At 42.0% G+C, this 23,721-nt stretch overlaps 1 protein-coding gene across 6 annotated transcripts in view; it reads left to right on the forward strand.

Annotated features, from left to right (window-relative positions):
- The window catches only part of LOC311158728 (6-phosphofructo-2-kinase/fructose-2,6-bisphosphatase 4), a 49,696-nt gene that overhangs the window by 19,275 nt on the left and 6,700 nt on the right, over window positions 1–23,721 (forward strand). For 2 of the 6 annotated variants that reach the window (XM_084214313.1, XM_084214314.1), the window contains exons 2-14: window positions 2,170–2,203; window positions 2,984–3,100; window positions 6,435–6,531; window positions 8,879–8,945; window positions 9,997–10,071; window positions 10,923–10,979; window positions 11,313–11,434; window positions 13,058–13,265; window positions 13,823–13,969; window positions 14,552–14,656; window positions 16,218–16,347; window positions 16,699–16,761; window positions 19,790–19,854. In XM_084214313.1, coding sequence (XP_084070439.1) covers window positions 2,989–3,100; window positions 6,435–6,531; window positions 8,879–8,945; window positions 9,997–10,071; window positions 10,923–10,979; window positions 11,313–11,434; window positions 13,058–13,265; window positions 13,823–13,969; window positions 14,552–14,656; window positions 16,218–16,347; window positions 16,699–16,761; window positions 19,790–19,854 — 1,248 coding nt within the window. In that variant the 5' untranslated portion in view covers window positions 2,170–2,203; window positions 2,984–2,988. Of the gene's footprint in view, window positions 1–2,169; window positions 2,204–2,983; window positions 3,101–6,434; window positions 6,532–8,878; window positions 8,946–9,996; window positions 10,072–10,922; window positions 10,980–11,312; window positions 11,435–13,057; window positions 13,266–13,822; window positions 13,970–14,551; window positions 14,657–16,217; window positions 16,348–16,698; window positions 16,762–19,789; window positions 19,855–22,958; window positions 23,214–23,721 lie in introns of those variants that run through there. The other 4 variants (XM_084214311.1, XM_084214309.1, XM_084214310.1 and 1 more) reach the window with 3 other exon arrangements.

The raw sequence follows: 23,721 nt of genomic DNA on the forward strand, positions 1-23,721 counted from the left end.
GGGAATTACTGTTTCTCCCTGCTTGCAGTGAGTGTTGGCAATGTTCTGTTGAGAAAGCTGTGGTTTAGATAAGGTGAAAGATAATTAATTTCTTTGGAGTATTTGATACATCCATTTGATACATACCAGAACTTGGCATTCTGTTCTGGTCTTAACTTTTTTATTCAGCAAACGAGCAAAATCAAGCCTTGTTAATTACACAGGATCATAAGGGAGGACATAAAGTCTGCTGTGCTGAATCTTTGTGTGTTGAGAATGCTACACTGAGGTACAGAGGAAGTGAAGCAGCTGCTTTGTGTGCTTTTTAGTCCTGCCCCTTAGCTGTGAATGGGCTGATTTGGCCAGCACAGGAGCCTTTGGCTTCTGCTTGCCAATGCACAGGCGTGTTTGTCCCTGAGTGCCACCTGTGCAGGTGGTATGAGGCTGCAGCCAGGGGTGCCCATCTAATCCAGAACACCTAACATTTCTTTAGTGCCCTGAATTTTAGACTGTGAACTGCCCCCTCTTGTTAAGGACAAGCTCTGAGGGGTGCATGTCCTGCAGCACCATGTCCTGTGTGGTGTTGGCATTTTGTAAAGGCAGAGTATTTGGGACCATGGGCATCAGTGGTGTTCCTCCTTACAAAGACAGGGACATCTCTCTTTATAGAGTAAAAGCACTCTTGGTCAGCCTGGCGCCTCACAAGAGTAGGATTGCCTCTTGTTTATTGGGATATTTCTCTTGGTTTCTGCTCTGTGGTTACTCACAGAATGATTGGAATAAGGGGTGAGATGTGCCTGTTAAACTGGACACATGGGGTTCTAGCAAAGGCAGCTTTGCTAGTTTTGTACTGTCTTTGAGGAAATATATGTAAAAATGGAGGTGGGAGCAGACTGGCACTGAATGTCCCTTGTGCCTGTTGTAGTTGTGTTGGCCTAGTTTGCTGCTTGGTTAGAAAATATATTACAAACCCATGCAGGCCTTAAGCAGGACTTAATTTAGCTGTTGTTATAATCTGTGAAGCTGCCTTTTAATTTAAGTGGCTTGCAGGTCTCTTCATGGAAGCTTCCCAGACTTCAGGTTTACTCCAGTACAGGTTTATTGTTACATTACCAGGAGACAAATATTCTGTGAGAAGGTGAAATTTGTATGGCTGACCCCAGCAGCAGAAAAGGGGAAAAAAAAAAAAAAAAGGAGAACAAAAAGTTGATAAATTCTGCTTGGAATGGGTACAAGAGCCTGTTACAGCACTTGCAGAACAGGAGGAGCTGGGGCTGTGTACAGAGCCTTTCTGTGCAGATTCTTGTTTGTCTTTTACAGCTCTTACTTCACTGCTTGTACTGAAAAATTGTTCAAAACTTGAGCTAGGTGTTTTAGGTGAAGGACCTTTTGAAGAGGCTTTGAAGAAAAATGTCTTCTCTTAAAATTTCTTGGTGCCCAGGGGTTTCTCTCGTCTCATTATTTTATTGTACTGTCCTTAAAGCTGGAAGCAGGGCTGTTAACTTAATAAGCACTGTGCTCTTGGCACTTCATAGGCTTTGCTGTTTCCCTAGAGACTTCCTTCACCTTCTTGGAGAGGGGTTCACAGCCTGAATTTATGACAGAGAGGAAAAGAAATTATTACTTTTCTTGTTTATAGGCTTCTGCACAGAGGAACTTACTCTGAGGGCTTTTATCAGTGTCCTTCCAAAAACTTGGTCATGTTTGGATGGATCTGTTTTGCTTTGCATTTTGTTCCCTGTAGCTGTCATTACAGGGGGTAGTTGACTGTTTCATGGATTTGAGGTTGGGTACCATTTTACCTCCTCTCCCTCATGAAAAGTGGTGTATTTTTAATGTTTTTTGGTTTGTGTCTTTCAATGTGCATGTAAAAACAGCACATCTGCCTTTGCTAATCTGCTTGTTCTTTTTTGATTTTCTGTGAACTCTCTGCACCAGATTTATGAAAGTGACTCTGTGGGATGGGAGTTTGGGAATTTTGTGCAGTCACAGCCCCTTGTACAACAATTCAGTTATGCCTTACAGCTAATCACTGAGATTTGGTCTTTTGGAGTGAATTGATGTCTCCTCTGTCAAGGCACTGAGGAAATTAATACACATGTGGATTGTGTAGAAATGAATTCCCTTAAAAATAGAGGGTGGAGGGAGCTGGTGGTATCTGCATCACTTTAATACCTTCTTTCTTTTTAGGCAGTTCCTTGTAGCTGTGATAGATTACCACAAGGTATCCTTAGTTTTGTGCTGTTCAAATGTTCAAAAACTTGTGATTTGAAAGGAAATGCCTCAAGGTTTTCAAATTATACATACAATTCCTTCTGCTTCCTACAGTGTTAAGGTTTGGGTTTTTTTAAAATTAAATGCTCTGGCTTTGATTAAGAGTGTGTACATATATCTATATCAGATTATTGTACTTGATTGTATAGAATACTTGTCTTATTTCTTAGTAACAGCCAAAATGAGCTCTGCTCAAGAGAGATTTTAGTGTTAATTAAAGGAGAAATAATCAGTAGTGAGTAGCTTGTTTTACTATGGTGTACTAAGATGTGTTTGTCATGCTCGTTTTTCTCAAAAACAAGAAAAGGTTGAACGATGTTTAGATCTTGCCTTAAAAATGTAACAATTATTTAAAATCTGTACACCTTGCTGTTTCCTTTCAATGCAAGCACTGAACTGAGGTACACAGGGGCATAAGATGTGAGTTGCCTTTAGTTTGGTATTGTTTCTGTGTGCAAACGCACAGGTTTCTCCTTTCCTGCCTGTTTACACCTCACATTTCCATCACTGCACTACCACTGACTCACCCTGCCACAATTCAGCGTGAGAAGGGTGCTCAGGGTCCCTGTCCTGCTGTGGGGCCCCAAATGGTGAGGCACAGTGCATGAGCTGCTTGGGTGGGCACCTCCTTGGGGAGCTCACAGAGAGGGCTTTCCCCTGCAGCAGCAGCAGAGCCTTTGCTTTTGGGAGTGCTGTTGGTAAATCCTGCTTTCCTGTCTTTCTGTTGCAGTATGTATGACCAATTGCCCTACTCTGATTGTCATGGTGGGTCTCCCAGCAAGAGGAAAAACCTACATCTCCAAGAAGCTGACACGCTACTTAAATTGGATTGGAGTGCCCACCAAAGGTGATGGGTTTGCTGTTGTTTGCATCAGAAGGACAGGGCACGACCTTAGGTGGTTTATAAACCTGACTTCCAGTAATTTTGTTGCCAAGTTTGACTACTTAAAAATCCTTCTGCTTTGTTAATGTATTTTTAAGCAGTAACATACACAGGCACGTTGCTGTTTATGTGTTAATTTATCAAATTATGTTGACTGTCCCTTTATCTTCTTGTTCTGTCAGTTGCCTAAATCAACCTTTTTCCCTTATCATGAAACGCTGCCCCTTTTTGTTTATTTATTTTTTCCTTGTTTCCCTTTTCCTTTCCTCATGTGGTGAAAAGGAATGTTGTTTACAAGCAGTTGAGCAGTCTGCACTTCTGGGTTAAACTTCCCCATCTTTTTTTCTCTGTGAACTTTGTGCTACTTGCAGTTCTTCACTTCTTTATGTTTGTGGAATGACTTGCAGTTCTTTGTCTTGATACTAAGAGCCCCAAGACTGAAGCAGCCACTTGTTATCACTTAATTTTGACTGTTTTTACGTGGTTTGACCCTTTTGATGACCAGTATCAGCTAGTTCAGAGTTCAGTTTTATCCATTAGGCTGAAATGGAATAACAATCCAAGCAGTATATCCAAGGTGACAAAATGCTTGTATGTTAGGTACCCATGTAAGTTAAATTTATGAGATGTGTTATGTATAAATGTCATTGAGTTTGAGCACTTCACTTTGTTGAACTTCTGGACTTCTCCATCTTTTTTTCTCTGTGAACTTTGTGCTACTTGCAGTTCTTTACTTCTTTATGCTTGTGGAATGACTTGCAGTTCTTTGTCTTGATAGTAAGAGCCCAAAGACTGAGGCAGCCACTTGTTATCACTTAATTTTGGCTGTTTTTACGTGGTTTGACCCTTTTGATGACCAGTATCAGCTAGTTCAGAGTTCAGTTTTACCATTAGGCTGAAATGGAATAACAGTCCAAGCAGTTTAGCCTATATCCAAGGTGACAAAATGCTTGTATGTTAGATACACACGTAAGTTAAATTTATGAGATGTGTTATGTATAAACGTCATCGAGTTTGAGCACTTCACTGTGTGATCTTTGACAAGCAGAAGTCCAGTATTGGACAGCAGGAAGGGATATTATCCACATCTGGCTCATGCTTGGTTGAATGTATCCCAAATATTAATTGTACTGTAGGTGGGGTTTGGCTCAGCTGTAGGAAAAATTCTGTGGGCTACTGTGAGCAGCACATCAGAAAACACACACTCGTGCTTGATGAAAAACAGGTAGAGCATTGCTGCCTGAAGCTGCCATATGAGTTTCTGTCCTGAGTATTGTTTGTCTTTGTTAGAAAGGGTGGCTGAGATTTTCTCAGAAAACCACAGAGCCTTTCTGTTTGTGTCTTCAGTGATGCACTTTTACTGAAGTCAATGTGGAGCACCTCACTGCCAGGCTGAGGGGATAGATGACATTTTCCCTAATTCTTCCACTTGGTGGGACTGAGCTGATACAGGATCAGTATCAAGTAGCCCTAACATCTGCTACCCTTGGGCTCTTAATGTCTTAAAATTAGTGTGTGCTTAATTTAGCAGGAGTTCTTGTTCTCTGAGACAGATGGTTCAAATGATGAGGTTATGTAAACCAGAGAAAAGATAAATGCCATCTTTTCATGTCACATTAAGCAAGCTGGAGAGTTCAAGAACAGAAGGTGGAGGTAAATAGCCCAGGCTTTTGGTGATGGTTAAATCATTTCAGTCATCATTTCTGTGTTTCCTTCCTTCCAAAATCCTCTGTTGTATAGAATGGGAAATGGTTAAAAGTACAGGGGACTTTGCTTTTTGAAGGAAATGAGGTCAATTAGATGTCTGAATAGAATTGTGTTGCAATGTGGTTTTGGGATACTAAGCCTTGGAAGCTTTTTTGAATAGTTGTGGTTGTGATACCAGTGAGCTTTGGGAAACTTTTCCATAGGCGTGGCTGCCAAGAATAAAGGCTGGAGATTGTCCCACTAGATAGCACTTCTTCCTCTCCCTTGCATGGCCCTCTGGCAGTAACTATTCCTTCTCATGAAATTCCTTATTTTTTACAAGGACCCACCTTTTCATGTAGCCACTGTGGCCAGTGCTTATTAAAACCATCACAGAATCACCTGGATTGTTCTGTAATCCATGTCATGATGAAATCTATCAACACTGCTGAGCTCAAACAGAACTTGACTTTTGAGGAGAAAAATAATTTTTATGTCTTTATCCTCTGCCTCCAATCCCAGCAGCAGTCTGTATACAGCAGCTGGTTCATGGGCTCTTCTATTCTGTGTCTTCTTTCGTAACTACAGCCTTGTAATTGAGTCTACTGCTTCTTTTCCTCTTTCCAGAAATGAAGTCTGGCAAATAAAGTTGTACCTTGGCAGCATCTCAAACAGAATACTTCAGGGTGGTTTAATGTTGAAAAAAACAAAACCAAAAGCTTTGCAGTTCAACAGAAAAAACCTGTAGGTCTGAAACAACTTAAACTTTAGTTGTATTTCAGAGGCCTGCTTTCAGAGCCATTGGATGGAATGAGTTAGGGTTCAGTGTCATTCTGCTCTGGGGCAAAGCAACAAGAACTGTCTTGCCCTAATCCCATACCTGATACTGTGTTTGGCCATGGACCTTTTGCACCTTTGCCCAGATAAGGAGTAGGTGGTTTTGACCACTAAGATGAGATCACAGTGAGATTGTTTCATACTTAGGATGATTTTCAAATGATTTTCTTGTTTTAGCAATTTTTTTTCCCCAGTAAGTGGAACAAGGGTTGTGAAATACTGATCCTTAAGGAATAGAAATATTAGAGCTGGGTTCTGAAAAAATGTTTCCGCTATTGGAATTTTAAGTTTTGTTTACTTCAAGCAAGATTGTTTAGTTCTATTTAGAGCTCTGCCTGGTGCTTAAATAAGGGTTGTAAGTTTTGGGAGGTGCTATCTGAATAGTGTTTCACTGTACATCTACCTAGAAGAAAAAGCTAATGATAATAATAAACTATTATTAATACCAATAATCATTACTAGTCCTTTATAGACTTTGAGTAACTCCTGAAAAGGAGGAAAAGAATTTCTTTTTGTTGTCCAGGCAAACTGGCAGACAAAGGCACTACAGTGTGGCCACTGAAGTAGAGTGACTACAGCCCAAATGTTCTTCAGCTATTTCCAAGATTTATTGCTGTCTTGCTATTTTAAACCTCACAAAACACAAAAAGAAGTATGACAGATTGACTTCTTATAGGCCAAGTTATTTTATCTGCAGGAAGTTTGGTTTCAAAGTTGCCATGACCTTTTCATGTGCCTGTTGTTGGCTCTTGCTAATGCTGGTTTCTCTTGGCAGAATTTAATGTTGGTCAGTATCGTCGAGATTTAGTGAAAAAGTATAAATCCTTTGAATTCTTCCTGCCTGACAATGAAGAAGGTTTGAAAATCAGGAGGTAAGTTTTGATTGTGCTTGGTACACCATGCTAATTGTATTAAAAGGATAGCCTGTTCAAGAAATCTCTAAGAGCAAATTAAAGTTGCATTTTTGTATGATCAAGAATACCATTAGGGAGACTGCAGGAAAAGACATTCTAGAGAAGGTGGAATAGTGATTTCTTTAGGCTGATTAAAATTAGGGGGTCTTACTTTCTTGATTGTTGCATCTCAGGCGTCAGAAATGGAGAGAAGTCCTTCTTGATTCCTTTTCATTAGGATGTGACTGCTGTTACTCCTGTAGACACTCTGGGATATTTTCACTCAAAAACTATTTTAACAGACAGTTATAAGTTTTCCTACCTTTTTGTAAAGTACCAGCTAAGAGATGTGACTCTTTCTGCTGCATAATTCCTAAAATCCCATTTTAGAGCTTTTGTTTGCTTCATAAAGGAAGAAAACCACGTAACTGCTTTTCTTTTTGGTTTGTATAATGAAACAGTTCATCTGGAGCACTTTGAATGTATTCATCATTATCTGTTTAAATGAGTGAGAATCAAATGTGATAATTTTCTCCCTGAAATTGTGGGTTTGGCCACCATGCAGGTGCCTCATTCAGTCCCTCAATGCACAGCCTCAAAAATTGCCATTTTTTTGCTAATGCTGTGCAAAGCAAGGAGAGAACCAGAGTTCTGTGACCAGATGAAGCATTTGAGTCTCTGCTCCTGCCTGGAAAGAGGCTCTGCTTTAATGTAGGGCAGACCCTTAGGAGAAAGGGTAGATGAGGAGAAGGGTCAGAGCAAGAGGGAGCTGCTTCTTTCCTAGAGGAGATCAATGAGAAGGCCTTTTGATTTTCCTGGACACTCACTGTACTTTTTAGTGTGTTCAGGAAAGTATTTGGAGCATGCAGTGTGAAATGAGAAATTTGAGATGGATGGAAATAGTATTTATTTAGGCTACTTAAAATATGGACTGCCTTGTTCTTAATTCAGCTTCACCTTACACATCAAAGATGTCTGGACTTCCTTTTGTGGCTGTCCCTTGCCTTGTCCCCCCTCTCTCTTCACTTTCTCCCCCTCAGCAGCACTGAGTGTTGCTAAAGCCAAAAGAGAACAGCTTGCATAAGAGCCTCCCAACCCTTGGGGATGAGGTGTTATGAGGTGCATTAGCCTTGCAAGCCACTACCTTTTGCTTACAGGTAGAGCCAAACCTTTAAGTGTGCCTCTGTGCCACCTATTAGGCTAAGTGGTGAGGGATGTAGCATGAAATGGGCTGTGTCAGATAATCTGCCTGGTTAGCAATGAGTAAAGAGGGTTTGTATTTATTCAGTGAAGAGCCGAGTGATGAATCTCAGCTCCTGACATCTGTTAACTGGGCTAATGTGGAAATACTGTCAGGATCCAAAAGCCTTCATTTCTCTTTCAAGATAAAGCTGTGCTTCCAGAAGGTGCTAAATAGAGCAGTTATGAACTTCAGTCTGGAAATCAAAATTCAGGAGTAATGTAGGAAAGGGCTGTTGAAATGGGCAGGCTTTTATGTTGGTGCTGCAGAGAGGCTGGACTTACTGGGAATAAATGGGGCTTTGTTCTGCTAACGAGTAAATCGTGTAAATCGTGTACAAGCTGCCCTCCAGCATTACTGATGTGTTGGGAATCATAATGGGCTTGGAAGATAATGCTAATTCCAGGGACAGAGGAAAGTTGCATATTCATGTGTTCTTGTCCAGATTTAACACAAGTGTGAAGTAAGTCAGGGTGGGGATTTTTGGTGTTTGTGTCCTCAGCTGTCTCCAATGCTAATTACACTGGGTTGGTGACTGCAGTGGGAGGATATTTCACTGCAGTTACTAATACTTGATGCTACCTTTGTTTTGCTCTCTGTTTTAACAAATTTTTTCTACATAAGCAGTTTTCACACAATAGCTCAGAGGAGAGTAAGTAGATTACTGAAAAATAGTTGCCTCTCCAACTTAGTGCCACAAGATAAAGGCCTTAAGTTGTTAATTTTGTTTATTGTTTTGCAAATCAAATTAAGAAGCAGTTATGAATGAATGGGTACTTGGGAAAAGCATACAGTTGCAGGGATGTTTCAGTGATGTTGTTTTAGATCAGTGGAAGTGTATCCTGGTCAGCCAGGTGGATGGTGTTCTGTGGACATGTGTAGCTGTGTCAGTGACACAGAGGAGCAAGGTGATGTGACCGCATTTCCTCAGTGTAGCTTGGCTGACCTCTGTTGGCTTTTCCCCATGTCTGGAGGGAGGTCTGTGTTTTTGAGATAAATGATCTTAACATTTGCAGGGCCCTTTGCTCCCCAGTGCCTTACAGCATGCCTTTATCTGTGTTTGCCTGTGGTTCTTTCCCTGTGCAGACAGTGTGCCTTGGCCGCGCTGAACGACGTCCGGCAGTACCTCAGCGAGGAGAACGGGCACGTGGCTGTGAGTTTCTTCTTGGAGACACTTCTTGAGCTGCACTGCACTCTGTGTGTCTGCTGGGTTTTACACAGCCTGAGTGATTGCAGCAGCACACCAGATTTCTGCCCTTTGGCGGATAGATCTGCCTCGTTGCTGTGGTGAAGTGCTGAATTTCAGGGGGATGATGCCATATTGAGCAACTGCCTTTGATTTGAGGGGTTAACTGAGAGGAGGGTGAAACCAAGGGAAAAGGCCACCTTCTCTCCACAGTGCTATAGGACAGTGCTCCACAATGGGCCTTTAAACACCAAGTGGTGTTTAAACACCACTGCCATTTTGCTCGCATGTCTATTTGATAGTTTAGGGTTCCAAAGTGGAAGGTAAAGCCTTGCTGAGCAAAAAGTGTCCTCTTGGCACTTGTTACTGGCATGAGATATGTCTGAAGAGACCAGGAGAAACTCATAATAAGTTGGTGCATGCCTGAGTATTTAATAATGGGATCCAAAACATCAGTTCTTCGACTGTTGACATTGTGTGTTGAGACTGATTTTTAAATCTTTGTCTTAAGACTGCTGACACAGCTCTGGGGTTTTTATTAACTAAACAGAGAAAACCATTAACTATAAGTTCTGCTGGATGCATGAGGTAAATGTTATGTTTTGGCAGACTTCATACTTTAGTAAAACATTGATGAGTTCCTAGAAAAATGGCTGCATTGATGGTGTTATTCATGGGCAGGATTTACAACTCTTGCAAGTTTTACACTTGCATTTTGAACAGCCCATTGAACTGCAGCATTTTTTTTTTTTGTAGTTCCTTCTCCAAGTCCAGAGTTCTGCTACAACTGCTTTCTAAATATTACTAAATTTTAGTATTTAGAGAATAGTATGTGTAAAGTAGTAATGTCTTTGTTTTCTTGTGGGATAGTGGATTAGAGGGAAGGGGAAGTGTTTCCATTGCTTTCCTTCACACTGAGGGACTTTGAATCCATATTTGTGTTGTTACTGACACAGTGCTTTCCAAGGCTGTGCTGCTTTTAAAATTCCTTTTTCTCTCTCCCTTTAATTGTTCCTAGGTCTTTGATGCTACAAACACAACTCGAGAACGTAGAGAAACTATTTATAAATTTGGTGAAGAAAATGGATATAAGGTGAGTCAAAGCAAAGCAGTTCTGAGCTATTGCATGGCCAGGTAAGCCAGTGGTACTTTTGCCCTTACCTGTACTCTCAGTGCACTAGCACAAGCCATGTCCTTCTTGGATGTTTAGTCAATAGTGTGTTCTGTGTTCCTAAGCATTGTTTGTGATTAGAAGTCATTCAGTGCTCGTTTTTCTCATTTTTAGTGTTTGTACTGTTTGGTGCTAACCTATTTTGTGCTACAGCTTCAGTTTTGTCTTCCTGGACCTGTGGTCATGAGTGCAGTGTCAGAAAGAACATTTAAAGTGTGGTTTTGCATGCATTCAGATATTTGCTGCAGGAACACAAACTGGGTTGTCTGTTAGTTCTGTACAAATCAAAAACTTAGTGGTTTTCTGCCTTCTGGTTTTACATTTAGCTGTTCTCCAGTCATTTTTAATTTCCTCTAAACTTAATCTCTGTAAGCCTTTGACACAGCAGGACACAAGCCTCTCTATAAGTGAGGCTTCTCCATGAGCTGGGAGGCTTCTAAAATGTTGATTCAGAAATGTTAGTTCTGTTTGTGGGGCTGAACTGGCATCCTCTGCATTTGTTTCTTCCTCTTCCATCCTATGTTTTTTCTACTGCAAGAATTTTCCACTTGCAGGCATTGTTGGGGAAAAGAGCACAGAGCAAGATGTGTCATGGGTTGGGGAGCCAGGGATTTCTGGTGAGAGGTCTGGAGAAGCTTTCTGAGTAAATGGAGGGAAAAAGGCCTTGGCATGGATGTGGGGGACGTGCTGCTTGTGTGTTAGTACCCAGAGGTGTTCTCATGCATCTTCCTTCTTCCTCCCTTCTGTTCTTCTTCCTCCCATTTGGACTGAAGACCTTTTTTGTGGAGTCTGTATGTGTTGATCCAGAGGTCATTGCTGCAAACATTGTGGTGAGTAAAGGAAAGTTTGCTTGATATTGGGAGGCTTAAAGTGGCTTAGTATTTTTAGAAGTACATTGTAAGAACTTCCAATAGCAAAAAGTCCATGTTAGCTCTCATTAATGGAAAAAAATTTCATTTTTTTTCCCTGTCCATGTGACTGTTACTAGCTCAGAAGTTTAATTCTCTGAAAAGTAGGATTTTTTTTTTTTTTTGCTTTACATGTGTTTTAATGAAGTTGCAGACAAAACTTTTTGTTGCGTTCACCCACTCCCTATTTCTCCAAACATCCATGAAGAAGGGAAGGAAACTTAAATACTGTTCTCCTGGTTTTATTTTAAACAGCAAGTGAAGCTGGGCAGTCCTGACTATGTGGATTGTAGTAATGATGAAGCAACAGAAGACTTCATGAAAAGAATAGAGTGCTACAAGAACTCGTATGAGACTTTAGATGAAACTCTGGACAAGTAAGTGATGAAACAACACTGTTATTACTGCTGGTAATCACAATATTATTTAAATGTTATTTTAAAGGTTTGGGCATCCTGTATTGGGGATTAGGGCTTTCAAATTATTTTAGTGGCTTGATCTCTCTCTCCTTTGGCAAATTAAAGAGTGTTGACTCTGGGGGTGTAGCATGGAAACTTCCTTGTTTGAGGAAAATTGGCTAATGAGTCTAGTCTGGGACAATATTCTTTTTGATTTTCCCACTTGGAGAATGGTATTTATTCTTCTGGGATAGAACCAGCATTTGGCAATTATTCCAGACTTTCTGGAGTGGTTGGTTGGTACTTTTTTTTGGTACATAGAGGAGACATGAGTGATTTGTAAGAATAAACTAATTGGTTGGCATGGTTAAGCTTAATTATGAACACATCAGTCTTAAAATTGTGACTTCTGAATTAATTTCTTTGTGCTTGCAAAATTATCCTGCAGGGGCAGGGCTCTGAGACTCTGTCTTAGCTACATTATTTATCCTCACGCCAAAGCATTCTTCTGGTTTTTATTAACTTTGAACTCTTGAAAATAAGGTGGGGATGAATCATGTGAGGAGGAGCCCCTTCCTTCTTGCTACAGCCCAGGATTTCAGAGTAGGATTTGGAGCTGCAGCCATCCCAGGTGCTGCAGGGAAGGCTGAGCTGCATTTCCATGTAATTGAGCGTGAGCAGCGTGAGGCCGGCTCAGTTCACGCGTGTAATTCCTGTGATGGACCCAATGGCTGTGCCTGCCTGGAATAGTTATGATTAACTCCAAGGAGCATGGGCAGGAGTGAGGGTGCTGGTGCCCGTTTCTCACTGCCTCTGCCTGGTTTTATTATTAGTTTTCTTGTTTTATTGCACTGTGGTGTCTCAAACACATAGCTAGAAACCAATAGTGGTTATTTTCAGCTTATGCGACATCCTGCATAAGCTGAAAGCTGCTCTAGAATTATAGCTCAGGTGATAGAGGATAAGCAGTGAAAATTGAAATTATAAGCTGTCTGATGCTGAGAGAAGGTAGTGGTGGGGTAAATTACAGTACAGTTAACAAAGGGTTGCTCACAGAGCAGCTGAGAAAATGTCTTGCTTCAGACTACTCCCCACTCTTCTGGTGCCCTACTTTTTCTGGAGGGATTAAATGAGATGGGTAATTAGTGACCATTCCTTATGGCCCCTGGGTGCAATCAGACAAGCACTTGGTGATGGAAAGTGTTTGTAACCTGGAAAAGAAACCCCAAATGGTATTGTAAAATAGCTGTAATCTTATTTAGCTGTGGTAACTTAAATGACTCCACTGAATCTTCTTTTCAGTGTGTGGGCTGTATTTTTCCAAGAGTAGGATCTAGATTTGGATGAAGTGCAAGTAAAGGAGGCAGAAAAGAAAGTGATGTGAGCAGCTCCATGTGAAAGGAATAGAGTTCATCCCTGACCTTTGGAGTACTGTGTTATTTCTTAGGACTAATGCATATTCTGTGGCTGATTGAGGATTTTTTCATTTCTTTGGCTTGTCTCCCCTTTGTTTCATCACGACAGAGAGGGTGAAAAGATTGTACTACGTGCTAATAGCAACAATGTGGAACCTTACTTTTTTTTTTAACTTCCTCATGAAAGGGATCTTTCTTACATTAAAATTATGGATGTTGGAAGGAGTTACCTGGTGAACAGAGTGATGGATCACATCCAGAGCCGGATTGTCTACTACCTCATGAATATCCACGTGACTCCTCGGTCAATCTACCTCTGCCGCCACGGAGAGAGTGAGCTCAACCTCAAGGGGAGGATAGGAGGAGATCCTGGGCTGTCTGTCAGGGGGAAGGAGGTATGTACCTCCAGCCAGGTGGAACTGTGAGCTCTGTGTGTGTTTGTGCTGGGCATTGCAGCTTTCCTCCTCTGCAACCTTTTCCTCTTAATGGGTTTAAAGGACTTTTTTAGTTGCGTGTTTGGGTAGTGGGAACCGGGCGGGCACTTTGTGTGTTGTGGTTTGTACTCTTTTATCTGTGTGTCTCTCTGTTGGCTAAAATTCCTTTTTATCCCACACCACAAAGCAGTTGGCAAGAGGGCTTTATTTTTTAACTATATTGTTGTGAAATCCTGGCTGGTTGGGTAATTGGAAAAGTGTACACAACTTAAAGCTGAAAGAAAAATTAGTGGAAGGAAAGCTAGGAACTGCTAAAGATTTCTATTTTCCTTGTACTTCTTTTCTTTCTCCTGTCCCTCTTGGATAATGGAGTTGGTTGTGTTTCTTAGCAAAACCTTTGGCAGTCTTTTGGAAAAGCTACAGTGAGCTTACAGAGGCTGGAACCCCCATGTATTCTAAACTGAACGCCCTGTGTTGGCTCTGAGCCCTCATCCAGTGTCTCTTGGTTTTTCTTCCAGTTTGCCAAAAGCTTGTCACAGTTTATTAATGAGCAAAATATCAAAGATCTGAAAGTTTGGACCAGCCAGATGAAAAGGACAATTCAGACTGCTGAAGCCTTGGGAGTGCCTTATGAGCAGTGGAAGGTTTTGAATGAGATAGATGCAGTAAGTTCTTCTCTTTTAAATGCCTAATAAGTTCCTTTGATAGGGGTGAAGAAAGTACTTAGTTTTTTAATAACATGTCTTTTATGGGATAGAAAGTCATTGAAGCTGCTTCTAGAGGCTGGAAGTAATTGCCATTACCTGTGAACAAGGCTAAACATTTAATTAAATTTTGCCATTGTTAATTTGTTCTTCTCTTGTCTTTCCCAGTAAAATATTCCTCTGTAGAAGCCATGATGTTATGAAGTTGTGGTTAGTTGGGCTTGGAAAGAAGTTTGTGGTGGGGGGGTTTGCTAGCTTGCAGTTTCCAGCTGCAGCTGTAAGATATAAAAGGAGGTGCAATAGATAAAACATGGACTTGCTTTGTCCATAGATGCAACTTCACCTGAACAGGGATTTAATGATTCCTCCTAACCACCTCTGAGTCAAGCTGAATGCCCTCTTTGTCATGTGTGACAATTTTAAGTGTCAGAGTAGCAAAATAAAACTGTTAAAAGTTATTTGTATATGGTTTTATTTAAGAGTGAAATCTGCTTTTTGCATTACTGGGAATACATGTTTTTAAATTATTTTCATTACTGACAGGGAGTGTGTGAAGAAATGACATATGAAGAAATACAGGAAAATTATCCTCTTGAATTTGCACTGAGAGACCAAGACAAGTACAGATACAGATACCCTAAAGGAGAGGTATGCTATTTTTAATATCATAAGTTGAAGGGATTCCTTGTCTTCTTGCATATATGCATGCTGGCTTTAGGAAGGAAAACCAAATTTTTAAATGAATGAAAAAGTTGTTCCTTTCTCCATGGGAAAGCACATAAGATCTTGCAAGGATTGAACCCAGACCACTTATGTTGATTCAGGGCTTGAAAAATAAAACCATAAATTTAGAAAAACAATGGAGAGCTTTGATCTTGGGGGCATTGTACCTGTGCAGGAGGAATTACTGCAGGGCTTTAACTGTGACATGCTGCTAAGATGCCTTGTTCATGTTCATCCCTGCTCTTGGTGGTGGCTGCTTTGCAGGCAGCTCTGCCTGAAATGCTGGGGAAATATCCAGCCACATTATTAAACTCCTTGCCTCTGGGAAAATAAACTTGCTGATGGCTTTTCTAAAGCAACCCTAGTAGGGTGCAGTGATGGCCAGATGGTCACAGGGGGCTGAGGTCTGGGAGGAGGGATTGGCCCAGCTGCTGCTGCTGGAGCTGTGAGCAAGCAGAGCTCTGCCTTCTTCCTCAAGGGCAATCCCTGTGACAGGAGCAGTGTCCCTGGCAGTGTGACCCAGCCCTGCTAATGAGGCTGTCATTAAGCTGCAAGGGCTCCTCATGCATTTGAACAAGGAGTGTTTGTTTTTCAAACCAGTGCAGTCCTGGGCATGGTGACTGGCATGTCAGACTCCCATGGGGATGAGTTGGTCTCGGTTATCCGAGGCAGTTTTGTGTCTGGTGACAGTGTGAGGGGTTTGCACTGCTCTCAGGGGGGCTGGGGGCTTTCTGTTGTCAGTCAGCAGTGCCACTTGGTCCTGCCTAGGGACCAGGGTGAAGGTTTCCTGCTGTGCTCAATCCCTGCCCTGCTGGGCAATGTGCTGAGCTCTCCACCTGTGGTACATGACACGTGTTGGACATACCTGGCACGTGTTGGAAGCAGAGTCTTTACCATGCATGTGAAATTCAGTTCAGTTGTGCCCCTGCAGCAGCAATTCCCTGTGCATGACCAGGCAGGACAGGTCACCAGCAAGTCCTTGTGCTGGCCCTTGGTGGGATGGTTGCTGCTGTCACCAGGCCAGTCCAACATGCACACAGCTTGTTTGGAAAGGGCAGCCTGAACGAGTCAGGCTTTGTGAACTCTTTGCATGCTGATTGTTGGCTGAGCTCCCTAGATTTGGGCTTGAGAGAGAGATGCTTTTGAAGATGAGCTGTGGAAAATAATGTGCAAGACTCCTATTTGCAGATGTGAATGAAATCCTAGGGATTTTGTGGAAATTCTTTATCAAAGTGGCTAATTTAATAAAGCTTTTCTATGAGGGAGATTTGTTTTGTTATGTGTATAATAAAATGTGTAATGCATGTGCTTAGGTCTGAACTGTGTTCTTAGTTTAATGAAAATTATTACTGCAGTATTTGTCTGTGCACTAAATAACATTTAGAAGATGCTTAATATGAAAGTAAGATCCCCTCTATATATATATATATACACTGTTCCAAGAGTTTTCCCTTTTTAATGTGCTCTGTTTCTCCTCCCCACCCAGTCCTATGAAGATCTTGTTCAGAGGCTGGAGCCAGTAATTATGGAACTCGAAAGGCAGGAAAATGTTCTTGTCATTTGTCACCAAGCTGTCATGCGCTGTCTGCTCGCTTATTTCCTTGACAAGCCTGCAGGTAAGTCTTCCTTGATACATTACAAACAGGCTGGATTTTTGAAAATTTACTGCTTAAGGTTCCAAACAGTAAATTCTAACAATTTGCTGTATCATCAGAGGCTGGTTTTGCCAAGCAAGTGTATTTTTGGTATTTGACCCCCTCATGAAACCTGGTAGTTGATGTTATTGAGCTGCTCCTCATCTGAAATACTGTGATGGTTGTTTTTTGCTCTGATTAGCATTTCTTTTGCATGCAGGGAAACGAGCTATCCTGTTAGGTAAAAAGTCATTCAAGTAGCTGACCTGAAATATAACAGAAGGGTCGGTTGTAACCTGTGTTTCATGTGTAATTTGTGGTTTGATTTCTCAGAACAACTGCCCTACCTGAAGTGCCCACTGCATACCGTCCTAAAGCTAACCCCGGTGGCTTATGGTAAGTGCAATTATGTATGTTTATTATATAAGTCTGGCTGTACTGTCTCTGCCATCAGGAAAGGTGGTGGAGTGCTTAAAACACACTTTGTGTTGCTTTAAAATAGTCAGGTTTGACATTGTGCGTGTATGCCTGCAGAGCTTTGCTGGAATTAATGAATCCTCTGGATTATCCTTGCTTTGCCTTGTGCCAGGAAACACATGTGTGGCTGAAGGCCTGAACCACCAGTGGCTGTAACTGCTGGAGGGACAGTTTTGTGCCCAGTTCATATTCTGTTTTCACTAATTCTTCTGGCAAACCCATGCATTTACGCTTTTGCTGCAGCAAGATCTGAGGTTTTATTGAGGTCTTGGAGGGTATTGCTTTTCAGAGGACAGGCAAATTTCCCTTTGTATGGGTTTATCATCTTGCCAAACGTGTTCCCTTAGCCTTAAATAACTTTGTTCTCTTTTCCTGAACTATTTTTTTCCATGGACTGTGAGAGTACCCCATGAACTGACCGTGTTTGTTGATGCTGGCATTTGTTTGTCAGCAGCTGTTCTGGTGCTTGGCTCGGGGGCTTTCCCTGGGCAGTGTGGGGTGAGGGTTACTGTGTGCCCCTGCTTGATTGCTGATGGAGTTTGGTGTGTGTTCCCACCTCAGCTTAGTGTGTGCTTTCTGCTCATTCTCGTTCAGTGATGGCTGGGTGGTACCTGCTGGTCTCCCACTTCAGAAGATCATCTCAGGCAGAGAATTATCTGCATAGCTTATTAGGAAAAATGGATTGCCCAAAAATGCTGGGTCAGCCATTAATTGGAGGCTGTCTTTGATTATCAGCTCTGAAAAATAGCGGTGCTGGTAGTACTTTGTGTTTTGTTAAGTTTCATATGAAGTTGAAACAAAGAATCTTACGAAACAAAGTAGCTGCTACACTGAAAATCCGTGTGAGGAGATTTTGTTATTTGGTTGCAGTTTCGTCTTACAGAACGACAGCCTGTGCTGTGGTGACATCTGGTGTTCCCGGCCTTGCATGGCAAGCTGGGGGTTTGAAAATAAAGATTCACTGCAGTTCAAACTTGGGCTTTTTAAAACTGGGTTTTTCTGACCTGCTAGAGTCTGCCTGTTTTCCACAGCAAGGCTTTGTTTTGGGGTTTTCTTTGTTTTTTGGGGGCTTCTCTGGTGGATTTCTTTTTGTTGTTGTTGTTGCTGTTTTTCTTTCTTCTTTGCAGGGGGAGGGAAGTTGGGTGGCTGTTCATAAATTTTAAGAGGGTGTGGATGTTTGAGTGTTTGCTCACGCACTAAGAGAGGAAGGAAACAAAGTGGTGCGAGCACTGTCCTTGCCCTTCTGGCTGCAGGGAAAGAAATGCCATTGTTCTTTTTGAAGGGGCTTGACATGGATGTCTGATGAGCACATTTCAGGCAACCTGCAGTTTGGAGTTCAGCCATCTGAAAACACAAGGACTGTGTAAATGATTTCTGCAGTGCTGATTGATGGCACTGACGTGTCTCTTGGCTCCAGCCAGGCAGGGGATGCAGGATCAGACCTGCTGTGTTTGATACCTCCCTGCTCTGGGGAAATGCCTCCCCTGGGGCTTTGCTCCTCCTGCTGGTGGAGAAGAGCATCATTCCCACCTTAAGAGTCTGACCTGCAGTGGAGGAACATCTGGTACAGCCTGGCAGCTGGATCAGGGTGGATGGGACCTTTACCCAGCAGTCCAGGGCAGTGGTGGTCTATGGAAAGGAAACTGCAGCTTGCTGTAGGTAGGAAATTGCTCATCAGTAATTAAAAATGAGCTGGGAGAATGCACGTGGTAATTGCTGTGGAGCCAGGCCTGTTCCTTTGGTTTATGTGTAGAGCTCTCCACATGATGCTCTCTTTGGGTCTTAAACTCAGCTTGTGGCAAGGACTGAGAGGGCTCTGCCCTGGGGAATGGCCAGCAGCAGGGCTCAGAGCTTGGCTTGGCTTGGTCTCAGGGCTCACAGTGGATCTGTTGACAGAAGGATGAGTAAGGATCCTGCTCCAGTGGGAGATGATGTGCTTTTCCTCTTTAAAATCTGTTTTATGGTTCACTGTTCCTCTGAGTTCCTGCAGTGTTTGCTCACAGTCTTCCTGACAAATGGGCTTTAAAAGGACAGGCTTCCCAAAGGGAAGGCAAATACTGGCCTTACTATATTTTTTTTTTTTAATGCAGTGGCTTTCTAAGGAAATCCCCTTTTTCTGTCATGCAGCAACTCTATGGAGTGTGCTACAACTTTAGGGAATAAATGAGGAGAAAAATCTGGAAACTTTCTTGTGATAGAGGATGGACTCTGGTGTGTCAGAGGAAGTGACTATTAATGATGTTCTGTAGGGTAGTGGTAGCCTATAAAAATCAGGTGTGCGTGGTATAAGCCAGGGTTTGGCAGTCAGAGATGGCTTGAAGTGCTGTGGCCGTGGTGTATGGAGTAATTATATCATTCTCTAAGTGGATCAGTTTGTATTGCCTGGGAAATAGTTGTTTCTTCTCACTGTTTTAATTTTTCTTGCCTCACTGGGGTTTTGAGTTTTTGAATGTAAAGCAGAAGTTCCTTTTTGGGGGTTAGCTTTGAAGTTCTGTTTAGCTTGGGGTTAAAACCATTGTGCACATATAGAGGAATGGGGGTTGCTGATAACACACTGTACCTTCTTGTAGTTGTTTTTGTGTTTAAGAAAGGAGAGCAGCATTTCTCTTAGAATTTTACTGTAGTACAGAAGTCCTAGATGTTTAAAACACAAAAAGTTACAAATAAAAACTTTCTCATTGAATATTTGTGTATGTTTAAAAAAAAGATTTTTTTTTTCAAAGAAAATAATGATAAAACCGAGGAGATTGATTATCAGATTGACAACAATATTCATCCAGGGGGAACAGATTAATTTCTGTAGCTTTAGCTCTTCAGAATTCAGGAAATTCTGGTATAAATCAGAAGGGGAAATGATCAACCTTCACCATCTCAGAATTAGATTGCATCTTTATCATAACTTCACTTTCAAAGCAGATGTGTCTAAAAATGTGTTTTCTATCAACAGGATGTAAAGTAGAATCTATATTTCTGAATGTCGAAGCTGTAAACACACACAGAGATAAACCTGAGGTAAGAATATTTTTCAAATTGGAGAACTTGATGTAGTGTCTGGTCTGAGCTGATTTCCATTGTCCTTGTGGCTAGAATTGATTTGATAACTCAGCTGAGTGTATTTTATTTTGCATATGAAGCTTTGCTACTGCTTTACTGTGAGGGGGGAGCAAATTTTTTATTGACTGAATAAAACTGTAAGTTCTGTAGTACTGTGAGTTCTAGCTGGAATAGTTTATCTTTGAGAAATGAGGATTTGAGGATGAGGTGTCAGGCTAAAGGCTGTATAAAGTTCTGCCAGGCTTGGTCACTCAGCAGAAGTCGGTGCAGCCCACAGTTGTGTTGTGAGTGCCACGCCCAGTCTGGGGAGAGAAGTCATCAGCTTTTTCATCGCTGCTGTGTGAAATAGAGGAATTGATGATGTCACCTGTGTTTGAAGCCAGAGCTGGAGAGGAAGACTAGCTCTTGGGAAACAGCAGGACAGCCGGGGGAAGGAAATTGAGCGTGTTTGTGACATGTAAGTGCAGAGAAGCTGTCAGCCCAGGGCAGCTCTGTGCCCTGCCTGCCTCAGGCTCTCTGTGCTCCTCAGTGTCCACCGCAGCTCAGGCTCCTCCTGCTGCTTGTGCCAAGCTCTTCCTTTGCTTTAGCATCGAAGTTGTGTGAAGTGTGTCATGGTTAAAGCTCCCTGGTGCCCTTGCAGATCCTCAGGCTCATGCCAGCAGGCGTGGCACTGATTCCATGCTGAGGTGAGGAGCAGTGCCCACTGGTGAATTGGAAGTCAGTTTGATAACATGACAATAAAGGGCTCTGTGTTTGGTGGCTTTCAGAGCAACAGTTGATGGTGAAGAGGAATAGAGTGAGAAGTGAGGTTTTATCTGTGTGTTCAACAAGGCACATGACGTAAAGTGCCTTTTGTAACAAGGGTTCACTTTTGTGCAGAATTCATGCTGGAATTCTTCTGCAGATAAGTTTTGTTTTAATGACCTGGGTATTCCAAGCTCTGAAAACCCTGACTTTCGGTCGTTTTCTCTTCAACAACTGCATTGCATTATTTCCTTCCTCCTCCTTTTCCTGCTTTGCCATTCTGCTTTGCCATTTTGTATCTTAGTTTGATTTATCATGTTTAGGAAATCCAGGGTGTGTTTTCACAGTACCCAAAGCAGGAGAAGCATAGTGAAAATCCATGAGGGGTCTTGGAGCAGTAGGTTATTTGTGTTTAATAATGTAGATGAAAATTTTTAGTTTGGTTGATCAAAATATCAGTGCTAAATTTACAGCTTGCTAAGATGTTGCTGGAAATGCTAGTCCCCTGACTGAAGGGGTTTATCTCAAGGGGGAAAGCTCTGCCTGAATCAACAAGTGGAACATGTCTAGCAGGTGATGTGGCCATGCTGGCACTGCTGTGGGTGGCTCTGCTCAGGTGCACATAGAGGACAAAGGCAGTTCCATTGCTGTGGGTTTAAAGACACAAGGCTGATTTGAGCACAAATGAATTGAGTGAATGAATTTTATAACAAGAAAAGAAAAGTAATAGTGGCATTTTCCTAAAAACCCCTCAAATTCTCTTCTCCCTGTGCCCCAAAGGAAACCCAGCCTGGTGAATATGGATGCTGTTACACTGTTCAGGTTGTGGGTCTGAATGAAGGACTTAAGGTGGTCCTGTCTGCATTTAATTGCTGCTCAGAGGACTGTGAAAATTTCAAAAGCTTTCATTTAAATCACCTATGGAAACGTTAATTACTTCTGTAAAATTGACTTTCCAAGTAGTCTATTGAAGTCAGAACATTTAATTAAATACAGTGTCACATAACAGCATTGTTAAACAATGAAGCTATTGGACTGAGAATTGCCCAGTCTGTTCTGTGACCCCCCCAGTCACTTGTAGTCTGTGCTCCAGAACAGTGCCCTCCTTTTGGCTCAGCTGAAAACATCCATTTTCACGTGGCAGAAATGCAGGCAGAGCTCTGGGGTGTTTGTTTGTGGTATGTGTGAACCTCTGAGTACCGTGGGGACTGGGCTGGAGCAGACTGAAGCCTTGTGTGTGTCAGCATTGTGGTGGCTGAAGTTCTGACCTTTTCCAATGAAGGAGTCTATAGTCTTTTACAGAAAGTAATTCAGGGGAGTTGCTTTAGCTGTTGTTTTCTGGCCCAGAGAAGGGGATCCTGCAAATGCTGGGGTGAAATGTCTGCTTTGCACATCTGGCTTAGTCAGTGAATGACAGAGAGGGCATTGCTCACACCAGATCTCCTATTTTATTTTGTTGAGGGGACCTGGGGGAGGGAGATGTTAGTGCAAGGTGAGCTGGCTTACCACAGTGTGGAACAAGCAGGACTAATGAAACCCATCAGTGGGAAGTTTGAAGAATTGGCAATGACTTGGCCTAAAATGGATCTTGCAAGGAACTTCAGAGCAGTTTATCATGGTCTGCTCTCTTGGTAGGAGGGAGAATTGCACAGGCTTTGGGACTTGCAGGAGTTGGTGCCATAGCAGATGTGATTCCTGTTTGGCTGCACTGGGGTCTTGGTTTCATTTGGTTTTAAATGATTGAGTGCTGCACTGAATGTCATTGTTTCTCTGCAACCTCTGCAAAAGGAGGTGAGATCTAGTTGGTGTGATCAGCCTTGAATGGCTAAGGTGTCTGAGCACATATATTTAATTTTGTTAGAGGTGTTACATTGCCTGTTACACAAGCACATGTTAAAAGCTTCCTGTTGGCACAGAAGTGAAACACTGGAAGTTTCTCAGTGAGAAGATGTGTATGTGCTGAAGCACGTGCTAAGGTGGATTCCTACCTGGGCCTGTAAAAGACTTCCTCCTAAATGTGACTGACTTGAGCTTTGAGTAGTGCTGTCAGCAAGGGAGCTGTATTTAACTGCTCCTCAGAGGACTGTGAAAATTTCAAAAGCTTTTATATTTTTTTTACTGTAAATAGATTTTCGTGCTGTCTGATTCTGGGACAGTGACCAGCTCTCAGCCTGCCGCGTTCTTGGGGTGGGGGGGGCTGAAATCATCTCTGCTTCTCAATCAACCCAGCTGTGCACTTGTGAAGGGACCTGATTGGTGGTTTTTGTTGGTCTTACTGCTGCATGATAAATATTCTCTGTATTTTTATTATTATACAGAATGTAAACATTTCCAGACCTACCGAGGATGCTCTTGTAACAGTCCCTGCTCATCAGTGAATCCTGTGTCCCGACCAACTATCAAACTTGGGTGCTGTTTTCATCCTGCTACTTCAAAATAAATTGAAAAACTAATCATTCCAATCACTTTGAAATAAAAAAAAAAAAAAAATAGCCACACCCAAACCAAACTCATAACTCAAACCAAATGTTTGTACAGCACATGACTTGAAAAAATTAATCAAATCACAATAAAACTGTTGCACTGGCTAATTTATTGTGGGTGAGTTATCAGACCTTGATGGGCTCTCACTGGAATGCTGGTTTTGTAAATTGCTGTCATTTAAATATCCTGCAGCATTAAGCTTTATTGTAATAGCCAGCAATCATTTAGTGTTAGCTGCAGTGTGTTTATGAAAGCCATGAAACACAACATCCTGGGTGAGATAAGAAGGTCAGAATTTGTTTTGCACCACTATTATCTGTTTCAGGGCCCTTGGGAGCGATTGGACGCCGTGCAGTGTAAAATAACAACCCATAATTACTGTAAATCCCTAATCCCACTGATCCACAGCACTGGTGCTCTACGTGTGCTAATTAAGGATGTGCTGTTAGAGCAGGGCAGCAAGTTTTCACTTAGTTCCAGGACAGTTATTCAAGGAACAGGAATGTGTATAAATGTTTTTAATATACAACTTTTGTCAACAGCTGTTCTGAGTTAGCCAGGCTCTAGGGTTTGCCTAGAGAAGGGATTTTAAATTCC

The sequence above is a fragment of the Fringilla coelebs genome (genome assembly GCF_963513975.1).
Source record: "Fringilla coelebs genome assembly, chromosome: 13".
NCBI classification, from domain to species: domain Eukaryota; kingdom Metazoa; phylum Chordata; class Aves; order Passeriformes; family Fringillidae; genus Fringilla; species Fringilla coelebs.